The sequence below is a fragment of the Microcaecilia unicolor genome, chromosome 3 (genome assembly GCF_901765095.1).
Source record: "Microcaecilia unicolor chromosome 3, aMicUni1.1, whole genome shotgun sequence".
NCBI lineage: Eukaryota > Metazoa > Chordata > Amphibia > Gymnophiona > Siphonopidae > Microcaecilia > Microcaecilia unicolor.
In genome coordinates, this window is record NC_044033.1 from 277,341,770 (window position 1) to 277,359,704 (window position 17,935).

The 17,935-nt window shown below is 46.2% G+C and overlaps 1 protein-coding gene across 3 annotated transcripts in view; it reads left to right on the forward strand.

Moving 5' to 3' along the window:
- NDUFAF7 (NADH:ubiquinone oxidoreductase complex assembly factor 7) overlaps window positions 1-17,935 on the forward strand; it is a 154,961-nt gene that overhangs the window by 114,685 nt on the left and 22,341 nt on the right. For all 3 annotated transcript variants that reach the window (XM_030195445.1, XM_030195444.1, XM_030195443.1), the window contains one exon: window positions 6,743-6,886. In XM_030195445.1, the coding sequence (XP_030051305.1) occupies window positions 6,743-6,886 (144 nt within the window). The remainder of the gene's footprint in view (window positions 1-6,742; window positions 6,887-17,935) is intronic.

Here is a 17,935-nt window from a genome sequence, read left to right on the forward strand (position 1 = left end):
AGTGGGATTGGCACTTAAGCATATATTTATAAAATTACATGCATTTCTCCGAGGACAAGCAGGCTGCTTGTTCTCACTGATGGGTGACGTCCACGGCAGCCCCTCCAATTGGAAACTTCTCTAGCAAAGTCCTTTGCTAGTCCTCGCGCGCCCGCGCGCACCGCGCATGCGCGGCCGTCTTCCCGCCCGAAACCGGCTCGAGCCGGCCAGTCTTCTTTTGTCCGCACTCGGTACGGTCGTGTTTTCGCCGTGTTGAGCCCCGGAAAGTCGACCTCGCGCGTCCAAATTTGTTTTTGACGTGTTTTTCCTCGGAAAAGTCTTTAAAAGTGTCGGGAAGTGCTCCGGAAACCCCCCCGGGTTTCGTGTTAACCCCTTCCCGTACTTCCAGCTTTTTGCCCCGATAAGTTTTCTTTCGTCGTCGGGGTAGGCCTCTTTTCGGCCTCGGTCGAGATTTTCTCCCTTAAAAGTTTTTGGTGCTCTTTTTCCGTCATTTCGGATTTTGATTTCGCCGGCGTGATTTTTCCGCCCATGACATCGAAGCCTTCCAGCGGCTTCAAGAAGTGCACCCAGTGCGCCCGGGTTATCTCGCTCACTGATCGACACTCTTCGTGTCTTCAGTGTCTGGGGGCCGAGCACCGCCCTCAGAACTGTAGTCTGTGTTCCCTGCTTCAAAGGCGGACTCAGGTAGCGAGATTAGCCCAGTGGAACGTGTTGTTCTCGGGCTCTTCGTCGGCATCGGCACCGGGATCTTCGAGTGTGTCGACGTCGTCAGCGTCCAGACCATCTTCCTCGGCCGCCCCTGCATCGAGTGCATCGAGGCGTCGGCCCTCTGCATCGGCGCCAAGGTATCGGGCGACTGCATCGACGTCGGTGGTACCGGGACCTCGTCTGCTGATGTCGTCGGACGGTGGTGCATCGTCAGGAGTGCAGGTGAGGGCTGTCCATTCCCCTGCTGGTGGCGGTGAGCCTTCGGGTGGGTCTCCTCCTACCCTGAGGGCTCCTGCGGTACAGCCCCCCCAAGACCGACCTCCTTCGGCCTCGGCCCCGAGGAAGCGACGGCTGGATTCTACGTCCTCCTCGTCGGTGCCGGGGAGCTCCGGTGACATGCTTCGGAAGAAGTCGAAGAAGCATCGACACCGGTCGCCTCCCCGCGTCGGCACCGAGAGCTCTGGGTCGCCGAGGGAGTCGGCACCCAGCAGGCATCGGCACCGAGAGGACCGCTCACCCTCTGTTCAGGAGGTGTCGATGCGCTCCACTCTGGACAGCCCGGAACAGCCTCCTCGCCCGGAACAGGTTCTGAAGTCGACGCCTGCATCGACCTCTTTGCCTTTCTCTGCAGCCGCTCTGAACGAGAGCCTCTGGGCCGTTCTCCCAGAGATTCTGGGAGAGCTGTTGCGCCCTACCCCTCCGGTACCGGCGGTGCTTGCGCCTCCGGTACCGTCGAGCGTGGCGCCGGCTGGCCCATCGCCCGGGGTGAGGTCCCCAACGTCGGTACCGCGTGCGGTGCCGACTGCAGCCACCTCCCAGGAGGGCTCCCCGACTACGTCGGCGGAGGGAGCTTCGCCGATGCGGGCGAGGGAGTCTACCTCTTGACGCCCCCATCGTGGACGTGGCTCCACCGAGTCGAGCCGGGCGAGGTTGCAGACACAGGTTCGTGAACTTGTGTCTGACACCGAGGGTGAGGCCTCGTGGGAGGAAGAGGAAGACCCCAGATATTTCTCTGACGAGGAGTCTGAGGGTCTTCCTTCTGATCCCACTCCCTCTCCTGAAAGACAGCTTTCTCCTCCTGAGAGTCTGTCTTTCGCTTCCTTTGTCCGGGAGATGTCTACGGCCATCCCCTTCCCGGTGGTTGTGGAGGACGAGCCCAGGGCTGAAATGTTTGAGCTCCTGGACTATCCTTCTCCACCTAAGGAAGCGTCCACTGTTCCCTTGCACCATGTCCTAAAAAAGACATTGCTTGCGAACTGGACCAAGCCACTAAGTAATCCCCACATTCCCAAGAAGATCGAGTCCCAGTACCGGATCCATGGGGACCCAGAGCTGATGCGCACCCAGTTGCCTCATGACTCTGGAGTTGTGGATTTGGCCCTAAAGAAGGCTAAGAGTTCTAGGGAGCATGCTTCGGCGCCCCCGGGCAAAGACTCTAGAACCTTAGACTCCTTTGGGAGGAAGGCCTACCATTCTTCTATGCTCGTGGCCAAATCCAGTCTTACCAGCTCTACACGAGCATACACATGCGGAACAATGTGCGGCAGTTGGCGGGCTTGGTTGATGCTCTTCCCCCTGAGCAAGCCAAGCCTTTCAGGAGGTGGTCAGGCAGCTGAAGGCGTGCAGGAAATTCCTGGCCAGAGGGGTGTATGACACCTTTGATGTTGCGTCCAGGGCCGCTGCTCAAGGTGTGGTGATGCGCAGGCTCTCATGGCTGCGTGCCTCCGAACTGGAGAATAGACTCCAGCAGCGGATTGCGGACTCGCCTTGCCGTGCGGACAATATTTTTGGAGAGAAGGTCGAGCAGGTGGTAGAGCATCTCCACCAGCGGGACACCGCATTCGACAAGTTCTCCCGCCGGCAGCCTTCAGCCTCTACCTCTACAGGTAGAAGATTTTTTGGGGGAAGGAGGACTGTTCCCTACTCTTCTGGTAAGCGTAGGTACAATCCTCCTTCTCGACAGCCTGCGGCCCAGGCTAAGCCCCAGCGCGCTCGCTCTCGTCAGCAGCGTGCGCCTCAGCAAGGCCCCTCGGCTCCCCAGCAAAAGCAAGGGGCGAGCTTTTGACTGGCTCCAGCAGAGCATAGCCGACATCCAAGTGTCAGTGCCGGGCGACCTGCCGGTCGGGGGGAGGTTGAAAGCTTTTCACCAAAGGTGGCCTCTCATAACCTCCGATCAGTGGGTTCTGCAAATAGTCCGGCAAGGATACACCCTCAATTTGGCCTCAAAACCTCCAAATTGTCCACCGGGAGCTCAGTCTTACAGCTTCCAGCACAAGCAGGTACTTGCAGAGGAACTCTCCGCCCTTCTCAGCGCCAATGCGGTCGAGCCCGTGCCATCCGGGCAAGAAGGGCTGGGATTCTATTCCAGGTACTTCCTTGTGGAAAAGAAAACAGGGGGGATGCGTCCCATCCTAGACCTAAGGGCCCTGAACAAATATCTCGTAAAAGAAAAGTTCAGGATGCTTTCCCTGGGCACCCTTCTCCCCATGATTCAGCAAAACGATTGGCTATGCTCTCTGGACTTGAAGGATGCCTACACACACATCCCGATACTGCCAGCTCACAGACAGTATCTGCGATTTCAACTGGGCACACGTCACTTCCAGTACTGTGTGCTGCCCTTTGGGCTCGCCTCTGCGCCCAGGGTGTTCACAAAGTGCCTGGCTGTGGTAGCAGCGGCACTTCGCAGGCTGGGGGTGCACGTGTTCCCATATCTCGACGATTGGCTGGTGAAGAACACATCCGAGGCAGGAGCCCTGCAGTCCATGCAGATGACTATTCGCCTCCTGGAGCTACTGGGGTTTGTGATAAATTATCCAAAGTCCCATCTTCTCCCAGTGCAGAAGCTCGAATTCATAGGAGCTCTGCTGGATTCTCGGACGGCTCGCGCCTATCTCCCAGAGGCGAGGGCCAACAACTTGTTGTCCCTCGTCTCGCGGGTGCGAGCGTCCCAGCAGATCACAGCTCGGCAGATGTTGAGATTGCTGGGCCACATGGCCTCCACAGTTCATGTGACTCCCATGGCCCGTCTTCACATGAGATCTGCTCAATGGACCCTAGCCTCCCAGTGGTATCAGGCTGCTGGGGGTCTAGAAGACGTGATCCACCTGTCCACGAGTTTTCTCGAATCCCTGTATTGGTGGACAATCTGGTCCAATTTGACTCTGGGACGTCCTTTCCAAATTCCTCAGCCACAAAAAGTGCTGACAACGGATGCGTCTCTCCTGGGATGGGGAGCTCATGTCGATGGGCTTCACACCCAAGGAAGCTGGTCCCTCCAGGAAAGCGGTCTACAGATCAATCTCCTGGAGTTGCGAGCGATCTGGAACGCTCTGAAGCTTTCAGAGATCGGCTGTCCCATCAAATTATCCAAATTCAGACAGACAACCAGGTTGCCATGTACTATGTCAACAAGCAGGGGGGCACCGGATCTCGCCCCCTGTGTCAGGAAGCCGTCAGCATGTGGCTCTGGGCTCGCCGTCTCGGCATGGTGCTCCAAGCCACATATCTGGCAGGCGTAAACAACAGTCTGGCCGACAGACTGAGCCGGATTATGCAACCTCACGAGTGGTCGCTCAACTCCAGAGTGGTGCGCCAGATCTTCCAAGCGTGGGGCACCCCCTTGGTGGATCTCTTCGCATCTCGAGTGAACCACAAAGTCCCTCAGTTCTGTTCCAGGCTTCAGGCCCCCGGCAGACTGGCATCGGATGCCTTCCTCCTGGATTGGGGGGAGGGCCTGCTGTATGCTTATCCTCCCATTCCTCTGGTGGGGAAGACTTTGTTGAAACTCAAGCAAGACCGAGGCACCATGATTCTGATTGCTCCTTTTTGGCCGCGTCAGATCTGGTTCCCTCTTCTTCTGGAGTTATCCTCCGAAGAACCGTGGAGATTGGAGTGTTTTCCGACCCTCATCACGCAGGACGAAGGGGCTCTTCTGCATCCCAGCCTCCGGTCCCTGGCTCTCACGGCCTGGATGTTGAGAGCGTAGACTTTGCCTCTTTGGGTCTGTCAGAGGGTGTCTCCCGCGTCTTGCTTGCTTCCAGGAAAGATTCCACTAAGAGGAGTTACTTCTTTCTGTGGAGGAGGTTTGCCGTCTGGTGTGACAGCAAGGCCCTAGCTCCTCGCTCTTGTCCTACACAGACCCTGCTTGAATACCTTCTGCACTTGTCTGAGTCTGGTCTCAAGGACCAACTCTGTAAGAGTTCACCTTAGCGCAATCAGTGCATACCATTACCATGTGGAAGGTAAGCCGATCTCAGGACAGCCTTTAGTTGTTCGCTTCATGAGAGGTTTGCTTTTGTCAAAGCCCCCTGTCAAGCCTCCTACAGTGTCATGGGATCTCAATGTCGTTCTCACCCAGCTGATGAAACCTCCTTTTGAGCCACTGAACTCCTGCCATCTGAAGTACTTGACCTGGAAGGTCATTTTCTTGGTGGCAGTTACTTCAGCTCGTAGAGTCAGTGAGCTTCAGGCCCTGGTAGCCCAGGCCCCTTACACCAAATTTCATCATAACAGAGTAGTCCTCCGCACTCACCCTAAGTTCTTGCCAAAGGTCGTGTCGGAGTTCCATCTGAACCAGTCAATTGTCTTGCCAACATTCTTTCCCCGTCCTCATTCCTGCCCTGCTGAACGTCAGCTGCACACATTGGACTGCAAGAGAGCATTGGCCTTCTATCTGGAGCGGACACAGCCCCACAGACAGTCCGCCCAATTGTTTGTTTATTTTGATCCCAATAGGAGGGGAGTGGCTTTAGGGAAACGCACCATATCCAATTGGCTAGCAGATTGCATTTCCTTCACTTACGCCCAGGCGGGGCTGGCTCTTGAGGGTCATGTCACGGCTCATAATGTTAGAGCCATGGCTGCGTCGGTAGCCCACTTGAAGTCAGCCTCCATTGAAGAAATTTGCAAAGCTGCGACGTGGTCATCTGTCCACACATTCACATCTCATTACTGCCTGCAGCAGGATACCCGACGCGACAGTCGGTTCGGGCAGTCAGTTCTTCAGAACCTGTTTGGGCTTTAGGATCCAACTCCACCCCCCGAGGGCCCTGTTTGTTCTGTTCCAGGCTGCACTCTCAGTTAGTTGGTAAATTTTTTAGGTCAATCTCAGTTATGTCCTCGCCGTTGCGAGGTCCAATTGACCATGGTTGTTGTTTTGAGTGAGCCTGGGGGCTAGGGATACCCCATCAGTGAGAACAAGCAGCCTGCTTGTCCTCGGAGAAAGCGAATGCTACATACCTGTAGAAGGTATTCTCCGAGGACAGCAGGCTGATTGTTCTCACAAACCCGCCCACCTCCCCTTTGGAGTTGTGTCTTCCCTTGAAGTGTATTGTCTTGCTACATACTGGACTGGCCGGCTCGAGCCGGTTTCGGGCGGGAAGACGGCCGCGCATGCGCGGTGCGCGCGGGCGCGCAAGGACTAGCAAAGGACTTTGCTAGAGAAGTTTCCGATTGGAGGGGCTGCCGTGGACGTCACCCATCAGTGAGAACAATCAGCCTGCTGTCCTCGGAGAATACCTTCTACAGGTATGTAGCATTCGCTTTATGTGCTGACTTCTACTGGCACATACACATACAAACATACTCCTGCCTTGGAGGAAACGTTAGGGTGGTCAATTTGCCAAATAAGTACATATTTTTTCTTTTATAAAATAGGTGCCTATGTTGTGCCTTTCCTCACTGGGTGCTGTTTATAAAATTAGCTTCCTAGTGTGCCGCATATCGTGATAAATATGTAGATGCACTAAAAAGTGTAAGAGAACTTTTGAAGTTTCTCTTTTTTTTAGGTATAACATTACACAGCTTACAAGAATACAAAGTAAAAATGAATTGTTGGTCAGTACACGAAGTTGTTTCACTCCTGAGCCCCAAAACGTCTGAGATTAATTCTTAAATGTTGAACCCAATAGCTCATAGAGCATAAAGCCAACACTTATCTGTGTTTCAGTTATTATATGTGTGTGCCTACATCTGGTATACATCATACAAATCATAATGTGTTTTGTTTTGTGGGTTTTGTTTTTCTTTCCAGTCAGGGGAAACGAGAGATCATGTGGAAGTGAGTCCTGCTGCTGGTGTCATTATTCAGGAACTTGCCCGTCGTATTGAAAACAGTGGTGGGGCTGCACTGATTACCGATTATGGCCATGATGGACAAAAGACAGACACCCTCAGAGTATGTACAATAATAACATCTAATGATTTTACCTGGAATATTTTAAAAATTATTTTGACTTATTTCTTGTCTAGGCATCATTTCTGATGAAACGTCCCATCTATCCGCCCCTGGGATGTATGATATCATAGTTCATGTCAAGCCAAAAAATGGTAACAAAATAACTAACACCTCCTTGAGCAGCAATAACTTCAATTAAACATTTTTTGTAACTGTTCATCAGTCTCACATGCTCTTGAGGCATTTTGGCCCATCCTTCCATACAGCTCTTTTGACTCTGTAACAAATAAGGGTTTCCATTTAGCTTCTTCACCCATTCCCTAGTTAGATGTACTGGAATGGTTAAAGTTATTGTCTTGCTGCATGACCCACTCTTGGCTTACCTCCTCTGGAATTATTTGATATAAAACATTATGTGTGGTTACATTAGTGATGTTAAACTGGTCAGGTTCTGATACAGCAAAGTATCTCCACACATCTTTATATCTTTATTAAAAATTTGATATACTGCTCCATCAACTCATCTGAATGGTTTACAATGTCGCATTAGAAATAATGATATGAAAAGTTACATCCATCAGTAGCAAAGGAATCCGAAGCAAGAATGAAAGGCAGTAAAAATAGTGTTATCTAAAATAGTGCCTCAGTAGCCAGCAGTATCCCAGATCTGTCACTGAAAACAAGACTAAAAAAGGGCCTAAAAATGTTTATTTTTCAAATTTTGGGCCCTGTTTACTAAGGTGCGCTAGCATTTTTAACATGCCTACAATTAGCGTGTATGCTAACCGTGTAGGCACCTATAGGGATATTGTAGGCACGAACACTGTTAGTGCGCTTACATGGTTAATGCGCGTTAAAAACATTAATGCATCTATAACACGTCTTAGTAAACAGGACCCTTTATCAGGTATGTGTTAGATGCAAATAATTGGTATGGTTTTCTAGAATGCTGCAGTGGCGTACCAAGGGGGGGCGGGGGGGGGGGGGGTGGTCCGCCCCGGATGCACGCCGCTGGGGGGGTGCTGTGTGCGCCTGTCCTTTGTTCGTTCCATGCTCCCTCTGCCCCGGAACAGGTTACTTCCTGTTCCGGGGCAGAGGGAGCATGGAACGAACGAAGGACAGGCGCGCACGGCACCCCCCCACCCAGCGGCATGCACCCGTGGGGGGTTCTTTCGCAGGGGGGTGTCCTTTCGCTGGGAGGGGTTGCACTGCAGCTGGGGGGCGCTACACCCGGGGGGGCGGGGCACATCGGCGATCCGCCCCGGGTGTCAGTCCCCCTAGGAACGACACTGAGGTGCTGTTAAGTTATATGTCTAAATGAAGGTACTGTCAATAAAGTTTTATTTAGTGACCTAAGTGTTATGACAGGGGGTAAAAGGGATTAATGTATTAAATAGGTAAAGAGAATGACCTGTCTGAATAGTTTTAAAATTTTATAATGCTAATTTGACCCAAATTATAGAAGAGGTAACAATGCTCATTTTTCAAAAGAGGACTTAGATGATCAACTTTATGAATTTTAAATAATTTGGAGGTGCCTAATATCAAGAACATGTATGCCACATAGAACTGCACTGCAGTAATCTAATTTACTCATTAATAATGAGTCTAAAGAATAGCTTATCTCCACCACAAATCTTGACAGAATGAGGTTCCTACTAGGGAAGAAAATGTTTGATTGTCACCAAACAAAACAGTTGTCATTGTGAGTGAAAATTTTTGTCTGATCTGTATAGAGAACATTATTCCAGAAGTCTTGTGGGTCATCCTGATGCTCTTTGGCAAACCTGAGACAAGCAAAAGTATTGTGCTTCAAGAGCAATGTCTTCTTCCTAGCTATCTTCCCATGAATACTGTTCCCATTTTGTTTGGTCCTGATAGTTGACAAATGGTTTCTCCAATTAGCTGTACTGAAAGAGGCCTGCAGATCTTTAGAAGTTCATCTGGAGTTCTTTTTGACTTTGTGAATGACTTTCTAGTTTGTTCTTGGGGTGATCTTGGTAGGACAAATGCTCCTGGGTACATTTGCTGTAATATTCAGATTTTTACATCTGTGGACTCTGACTATGGATGAACATAGACCCAAATATTTAGAAATGGCCTTGTAATCAAAGTCTTCTGTTAGCTGAGGATTTAATGGTGTGAAATTGGTAGTTGGAGAAAGGGTGGTTGTCTTTTTTATTTTACTGACAGTTTGCTTGTTAGTGTCTTTATTCCAAATGAGTCGTATCTTTTAATAAAAAGTTGTTTAAAGTTAGAAATGGACTTGTAATTGTGTCCAGATAATCAAGTACTCTTTCATAGGTCCTCTGAAATTTCCTTTGTGTGTGCCATGATGAGCTCCCACTGACTTATATGATGAAGACCAAACTCAAACCTTTTGGATTTTTTATACAGGACAGGATGCCCAAGGAGAAATTGTGCCTTACCTGATAATTTTCTTTCCTTTAGTCCTACCAAACCAGTCCAAAACCAGTGGGTTATGTCTGTCGACTAACGGATGGAGACAGAGCAAAGAAGTTCTGTGTGATTCACCCCTTAAGGGTACCATTCACCTTAATGTTCAGTATTTCAAATAACCAAGCATTGATGCTCATGTTCACACTTCCAGTCAAATGTCGTATTCATCCATTACCTTTACCAAGAAGGTACTGCTGTGCTGTGCTGTGCTGTGCTGTCAGGAGGTGCCTAAAAATCTGTTGAGATAAGTTAGATGCATTGAAACACAGAAATACTTTGAACTGAGAAGAAAAAAATAGGAGAACAATTCAGATTTATTTATGTATTTATTTATTACATTTGTATCCCACGCTTTCCCACTAATCGCAGGCTCAATGCGGCTTACATAGTAACAAGAGAATACAATCTGTAGTATCAGAATCAACAAAGGAGGTATGTGGTAGGACAAATGAACAAGGGGTAAATGGGATAAAAGAGGTATGAGAGAAAGGATAGGGATAGGTAAGGACATAGAGCGATAAAGAAGAGGTAGGGGAAGAGTATGGAGGGTAAGAAGATTGGTAGGAGGTAATTTCTAAGTCATTGTTGTTAATGATAAGATGAACCGGAAATGGATGGGTTGCTTATGCTTGCTTATGGTAGGTCAAGATGGAAGCTTATTCATTAATTTTTTAAGTAGGGTGGGTTTCTGAACTGGTCTAGTAGGACTAAAGGAAAGAAAATTATCAGATGAGACATTTCTTTTCCCTTAGTGTCCATACCAGACCAGTCCAGAACCAGTGGGATATAGCAAAGAAGTTCTCAATGTGAGTGGGGAAAAAAGGCTTACCCAAAGAAACCTGAATTACAGACTGTGAGTACGCATCTTGTAGAACTTCTGAGCTATAGAGGGTCGAAGAACAAATACATAGGATGACTTCAATTAGCCAATGCAAACTGTAGATTCTAAAGCCTTGGCATCTCCAGGCCAGAGAAGATCATTGCCAGATAACATAAATCTTACCCCACATGGGGCTAAATTGATAGGTTTCCTACGAGTACTGAAATAGTGATGAATAGATAATTATTCTCCCAAAGCCAGCTCCTTGTTGTAGCCCCCTAGGTGAGAATTCTTGGTCTTGCTTGATCTCTTTAACTCAGGCTCTCATTAAAACTAGGTGAAATTGATTGCATATGGTCACAACCACAAGACTACAGCTTCAAGACTTAATGTTGCCAAGTTTAAGTCAAGGAACTTAAGCTGTATTCTCTCATTCATTAGTCCTTAAGAATGCCAACTCATTGCCGCGCAACTTAAAAACAACTTATGAACTAGCCAACTTCTGCAAACTACTGAAGACCCAGCTCTTTAACAAGGCATACCACAAAGATCAACAAACGTAAATTCCTATATATATACCCAGTACTGTCTTACAATACTTGCTTGTTAAACTACTATCAGGTACTATCACTATCATGTTACCCAAGATCCTCTGTAATACAAAATGTATATTTTCTTATATACCATATATCTCAATCATTCATGATGTATTGTAAGCCACATTGAGCCTGCAAAGAGGTGGGAAAATGTGGGATACAAATGCAACAAATAAATAAATAAATGTAGTTGGAATAGCGTCTATCATGTCAAGTGATGCCAAGAATTTTTCTGAGTTGACCTCTTTCCAGCACGATCATTGACCTAGTTATGGAAACATAGAGTGGTTGCTGGATCATCACCCTTCTTCAAGGCAGAGTGTGCTTCCTACCCATTCACACGTTTGAGAGGACTGCAGCAGGATTGTGGGGCCAAAGTGATTTTATCTGAATTTTGCTCTGCTTACAAGATGGCTCATTAAAACCTTCCACAATAGTCCAGGACCCATGCATGGAATCCATGGCAGAGCAAGATTCTCCAATTAACAATTCATAAAGCCAAAAAATAATATATTGTATTCCATGTTGATGGAAGTCAGTTCAATGAAGCATGAAATTCTCTGCCTTAGGAAGGTGATCATGAAGGAATGAACTTGACCACAGCAGGTGTGGCTTAGGAAATATCTTTGACCCTGAAAGCTCTCAGACTTCCCAGAAGACAAAGGTGAAATATGAGTACTGTATGCAATATTGCCATGTCAGCCACTCTGCACTAGAAATGCAGGGAGTTATGACCCTAGTAATCCTGATCAGGGAAAATGGAAGATTCAACAAAACTGACTGTTATCTGCAGCTAGTGTTTGTCTGTGTCTGTCTGCTTTCAGGCTAGAATACACGGAACATTCCTCAAATGAACTGAGAAGATTTAGCTGCAGGTCAACAGCTTTTTCTACTCCCAGGCACTCAGAAAGGAGGATAGAAAACAGAATGCTGTCATCTACCTGTTGTCCAGTGGCCTAGCTACTTCCATGCCTGGCCAGATGCTTAAGGAAAAAACTAAACTGGGAGGACCTTTTAAAAACAACATTTTTTTAAAGACATGTTTATTAAAGGTCAAACACAACCAGGAGTACAAGCACTTGAACTACATACAGAAAAAAAAGAAAAGCAATACATAATGTGAATACAAAACTACTCAACAATGAGTAATACACTAACACATATCCCAAACAGTCGCGTTTGACCAAGGCATAAAAGGGTAAAAATAGTAAAATAAGAAACTTCTTTTCATTTTTGTACAATATAGGTCAAATAAGTCACTCCCTACAAAAAATACCCCCCCCCCCCCCGGAATACAGATTGGCAAGCAAGAAGCAACTACTACTAATCATTTCTATAGCGCTACTAGACATACACAGCGCTGTACACATTATATGCAGGTAGTTTCTGTGACCCTAGTTGCTCACAATCTAAGTTTTTGGGTTTTTTTTTTTTTTTACCTCGGAGAATGGAGGGTTAAGTGACTTGCCCAGGATCACAAGGAGCTGCAGTGGGAATTGAACTCAATTTCCCAGGATCTCCGTCCGCTGCACTAACCATTAGGCTACTCCTCCAGAACAAAGAAATGGAGTATGCACATGACAGAAATACACAGTCAATAAGAGCAGTGCATTAAAGGCTGCCAGATCCTTTCCTATGTTACAAATATACCACAGCTTAGTAATCTGTTTCACCAAGGGTGCTACCGATGACTGTTTCCAATGGGTAGCCACTGTCAAGTGTGCTACACACAAGGTATGCCAGACCAGCAAAGACTGATGACAGGAGAACATAAGAACATAAGCATTGCTTATGGTCCATAAAGCCCAGCATCCTGTCTCTTACAGTGGCTAATCTAGGTCACAAGTACCTGGCAAGATCCCAGAACAACAAAACAGATTTTATGCTGCTTATCCTAGAATATGCAGTGGGTTTTCCCTAGTCTATCTTAATAATGGGTTATGGACTTTTATGAAATTATCCAAACCTTTTTAAACTCTGTTAAGCAACAAATTCCAGAGTCTAATTATTCGTTGAGTGAAGAAATATTTTCTCTGATTCATTTTAAATTTACTACTTTGTAGTTTCTTTTTGTGTCCCCTAGACCTAGTATTTTTGGAAAGAGCTTTTTTTTGTAGGAAAAAAAGGTACCGGTATTTATTATGGGCGGGGTCACCATCTAATGACTCTGCTGCTATGGTAGCTACACCCCTTATACCAGCCATGGCACATATAAATAGGTATCATTGAAAATATTATACCAGTATTGGAGAAAAAATAGCTTGTGATTTTTTTTCATTAATTTCTGTAAGTGTTACAGCTCCAGTATACCCAGTGCAAAAGAAGACAGCAGATGTAAATTCTGAAATTGGACATATTCCAAACACTAAAATGAAAATAAAATGATTTTTTTCTACCTTTGTTATCTGGCAACTTTGTTTTTCTGACATGTTGGTACAAGTCTCTGATTCTGCTGCTCTCTCTCTGTTTCCTTAACTCTGTTTCCAGGGCTTCCTTTCCATTTATTACTTTCCTCCTTTCTTCTTCATTTCTTGCCCTTCATTCATAGGTAAAAGCTGGGTCCTCCGCGGACTTGACTTAGGAGGTATAGAGTGGATCCAGCTTTTGCCTATTTTCTCCATCCATGTTCAATTTTTCTCCTCTTTTTCCTTTCCCTCATCTGCATCAGTATGCATCTCCTTCATCTTTCTTTCTTTCTTTCTTCCCTCACCTCCATCTATATGCATCTCCTTCCTCTCTCTCTTCCCTCCCATCCATGTCCAGCTTTTTTCCTCTCCCTCCTCCATCCATGTCCAATATTTCTCCTCTCTCCACCCCTCCATCTATGTTCATCACTTCCCCTCTCTTCCCTCCCCTCCATCCATATCCAGCATTTCTCCTCTCTCCCTTCCCCTCCATCCGTGTGCATCTCCTTCCTGTCTTTCCTTTCCTCCAACATTTCTCCTCTCTTCTCTTCCCTCCACTCCATCCATGTCCAGCCACTCTCCTCTCTCCCCTGTCCTCCCCTCCCATCCATGTCCAGCGATTCTCCTCATCGAGCAAGCACCCCACCCCCTACCCCTGGAGGAAACAAGGGATTACCCACAATGGGAAAGAGTCAGGACAAGGGAGTCTCATGTTTTTAAAAAAGGAAAAAGGAATCTCATTAAGAAAAAGTAGTGCAAATAGGACTGAGGCCTCTGGAGAGACGTCAAAGCTTATGAGGAAATAAGATGTTTCAACGGCCTTGGCCCATGCAAAACTTGCTCAGTCTACACCCATAACTTATGAGGTTGAGCTTGAAACCCAAGTGCAGCATGAGCCTGAGCAGCATGATAATACTATAAGATACCTTTGACCAACTATCTGCTCCCTCGACCCCTGCCCATCAAAGATAGTGCAGCAGGCAAGCATGGGCCTCATAGAAGGTGCCACTAAAATTGTGAACTCCTCTCTTTCTAATGGGCAACTACCAACAGCATTAAAAAGGGCAGTGGTTCACCTTTTGCTAAAGCAAAACAACCTTGATCATGACAAACTTGAAAGTTACCGGAGAGTATCCAACATCCCATTTCTAGGGAAACTTGTAGAACAACCAGTCTGTGTTCAACTCAGTAATTGGCTAGAAGAGAGAAACTGGCTATATCCATTTCAATCAGGATTCAGACCCAGTTACGGAACAGAAATGGTCCAACGGTCCTCATATCCCTAGTACATGATATTCACAGAAACCAAGACAAGGGATTTGCCTCGGTGTTAGTACTTCTAGATTTCATCATGACACTGTGGATCATAATATCATGCTAGCATGACTGGCAGAAACAGGTATCAATGGAATAGTACTTGTGTGGTTCAGATCCTATCTATTGGACAGGCAACAATCCATAATGTTTGGCAGCACCTCATCTCCACATGGGCACTGACCTGTGGAGTACCAGAAGGATCGATACTGTCACCCATTCTGTTCAATATCTACCTCAAGCCACTAGCTAAGGTGATTCAGTCAATGGACACTCAGTTCTACATCTACAAGGATGATGTGCAGCTACTCATACCCATTGAACCTGACTTACCTACACCCCTGATTAAACTGATTATATGTCTAATGGGCCAAGCACAACAAAGTTTGCCTGAATCCAAGTAAAAACAAGCTTCTCTGGGTTCCTAACACAAGTGGACATGTACCTGACATCAAAATCTTTTTTGGGAAGTACGAACTGCCCCTCAAATCACAAGTCAGGAATCTTGGAATACAGTTAGATTCAACACTTACTCTGATTCCCCAAATCCAAGCAACCTTCAAGAGCTGCTTCTACTATTTGCGACTACTATGCTGCCTCTCTCCTTACATTGAGAAGGAAAATCTTATGCCAGGTGTGCATGCCATGATAACATCAAGACTGGATTACTGTAATGCACTCTACAATGGTCTGACTACAAAGGGTCTGCACCAACTCCAATTGATTCAGAATGTTGCAGCAAGACTCATAGAAGGTTACAAGCGACGTGACCACATCACATCATTTTTGCAAAAACTTCATTGGCTACCAATACAATACAGGGCTATATTTAAAACTCTGTCTGATCTTCAAGGCCCTTAAAGGAAATGGGCCGCAAGTACTTGAAGAACAGGATGACCCTCAACACACCTCCAAGGACACTAAGGTCCTCCCAAGAGGTATCCATAACCACACCCTTTCCAAAAGACATCACACGATGTGATACCTGCAAGCGAGCCTTCTCCAGAGTAGCCCTCACACTCTGGAATGCACTCCCTGAAAGGCTGCACTTAACATAAAACTATCTCTACTTCAGGAAGCAGGTGAAAGCTTGGCTCTTCAACCAGGCCTTTAATGGAAGAAGTAACTAACTTCTTGTTCTCACACACACACACACACACAAGGAGTGACGCAGGCTGCACAAACTGCAGCAGGAGATGTTTATCCACTCCTGCCCTAAGTGAGATAACAATTAATCATTTCTCTGATCTTGTGTGCAACTTTAATTAGTCACCTAATTTTCTAACTCCTGTTACTGTCTTACCTATCTATATGTTCCAGAGGATATCTGGGAAATTATAGACCGGTGAGTCTGACGTCGGTGCCGGGGAAAATGGTAGAGGCTATTATCAAAAACAAAATTACAGAGCACATCCAAGGACATGGATTATTGAGACCAAGTCAGCACGGCTTTTGTGTGGGGAAATCTTGCCTGACCAATTTACTTCAATTCTTTGAAGGAGTAAACAAACATGTGGACAAAGGGGAGCCGGTTGATATTGTGTATCTGGATTTTCAAAAGGCATTTGACAAGGTACCTCATGAAAGGCTATAGAGGAAATTGGAGGGTCATGGGATAGGAGGATATTTCCTATTGTGGATAAAAACTGATTGAAGGATAGGAAACAGAGAGTGGGGTTAAATGGGCAGTATTCACAATGGAGAAGGGTAGTTAGTGGGGTTCCTCAGGGGTCTGTGCTAGGACCGCTGCTTTTTAATATATTTATAAATGATTTAGAGATGGGAGTAACTAGCAAGGTAATTAAATTTGCTGATGACACAAAGTTATTCAAAGTCGTTAACTCGCGACAGGATTGTGAAAAATTACAGAAGAACCTTACGAGACTGGGAGACTTGGCGGCTAAATGGCAGATGACGTTTAATGTGAGCAAGTGCAAGGTGATGCATGTGGGAAAAAAGAACCCGAATTATAGCTACGTCGTGCAAGGTTCCACGTTAGGAGTTACAGACCAAGAAAGGGATCTGGGTGTCGTCGTCAATAATACACTGAAACCTTCTGCTCAGTGTGCTGCTGCGGCTAGGAAAGCAAATAGAATGTTGGGTATTATTAGGAAAGGTATGGAAAACAGGTGTGAGGATGTTATAATGCCGTTGTATCGCTCCATGGTGCGACTGCACCTTGAGTATTGTGTTCAATTCTGGTCGCCGCATCTCAAGAAAGATATAGTAGAATTGGAAAAGGTGCAGCGAAGGGCAACTAAAATGATAGCAGGGATGGGACGACTTCTCTATGAAGAAAGACTAAGGAGGCTAGGGCTTTTCAGCTTGGAGAAGAGACGGCTGAGGGGAGACATGATAGAGGTATATAAAATAATGAGTGGAGTGGAACAGGTGGATGTGAAGTGTCTGTTCACACTTTCCAAAAATACTAGGACTATGGGGCATGCGATGAAACTACAGTGTAGTAAATTTAAAACAAATCGGAGAAAATGTCCAACGCATAATTAAACTCTGGAATTCTTTGCCGGAGAACGTGGTGAAGGCGGTTAGCTTAGCAGAGTTTAAAAAGGGGTTAGACGGTTTCCTAACGGACAAGTCTATAAACCACTACTAAATGAACTTGGGAAAAATCCACAATTCCAGGAATAACATGTATAGAATGTTTGTACGTTTGGGAAGCTCACCAGATGCCCTTGGCCTGGATTGGCCGCTGTCATGGACAGGATGCTGGGCTCGATGGACCCTTGGTCTTTTCCCATTGTGGCATTACTTATATGTACTTATGTTGTCTATTAAAATGTTCTATTATGTATTGTGTTGATATTGTAAGTAGTATGCTCCTATGCCATACTTTGTATTGTTATTTGAATATTTTTACTGCTTAATTGTCGATTGCTTATGTTTGATTTGTTCTTACTGTATACCACCTTGAGTGAATGCTTTCAAAAAGCCAGTAAATAAATCCAAATAAATAAATAAATTGAGACCGCCCAACCCACCCCTCTTCTTCTCTTTATATAAAAATAATCGAGGAAGTCTAGGTCTCATGCCAAATAAAATGGATCAAATGGTCTTGAAGACTGGAAAGAAATGACCTAGAGAGCTGAAGTGGAAGCACCTGAAAAAAGTAAACAGAGAAAAACATTCATTTTCAAAACAGAAATTCTGCCAAACCAGGAGAGTTCCATATCCCAACGCTCTAGATCCCTAGTGATATTCCTAATTGAAGCTGGGTAATTTGCAGAAAAGAGGCCTTGTATATTACTGGTCCACTGAACCCCCAAGAATTGAATCCTAGATGGGACCTACCTATAGAGATAGAAGGTTGTAAGGGTGGCTACAACTAACTGTGGCAGGCCAATCGCAAGACCCTCTCTTTTGGTCAAATTCACTTTAAAACAAGATACTACTGAATATGCTGAAACCTCTTTCAACAGATTGGGCAACAAAGTTA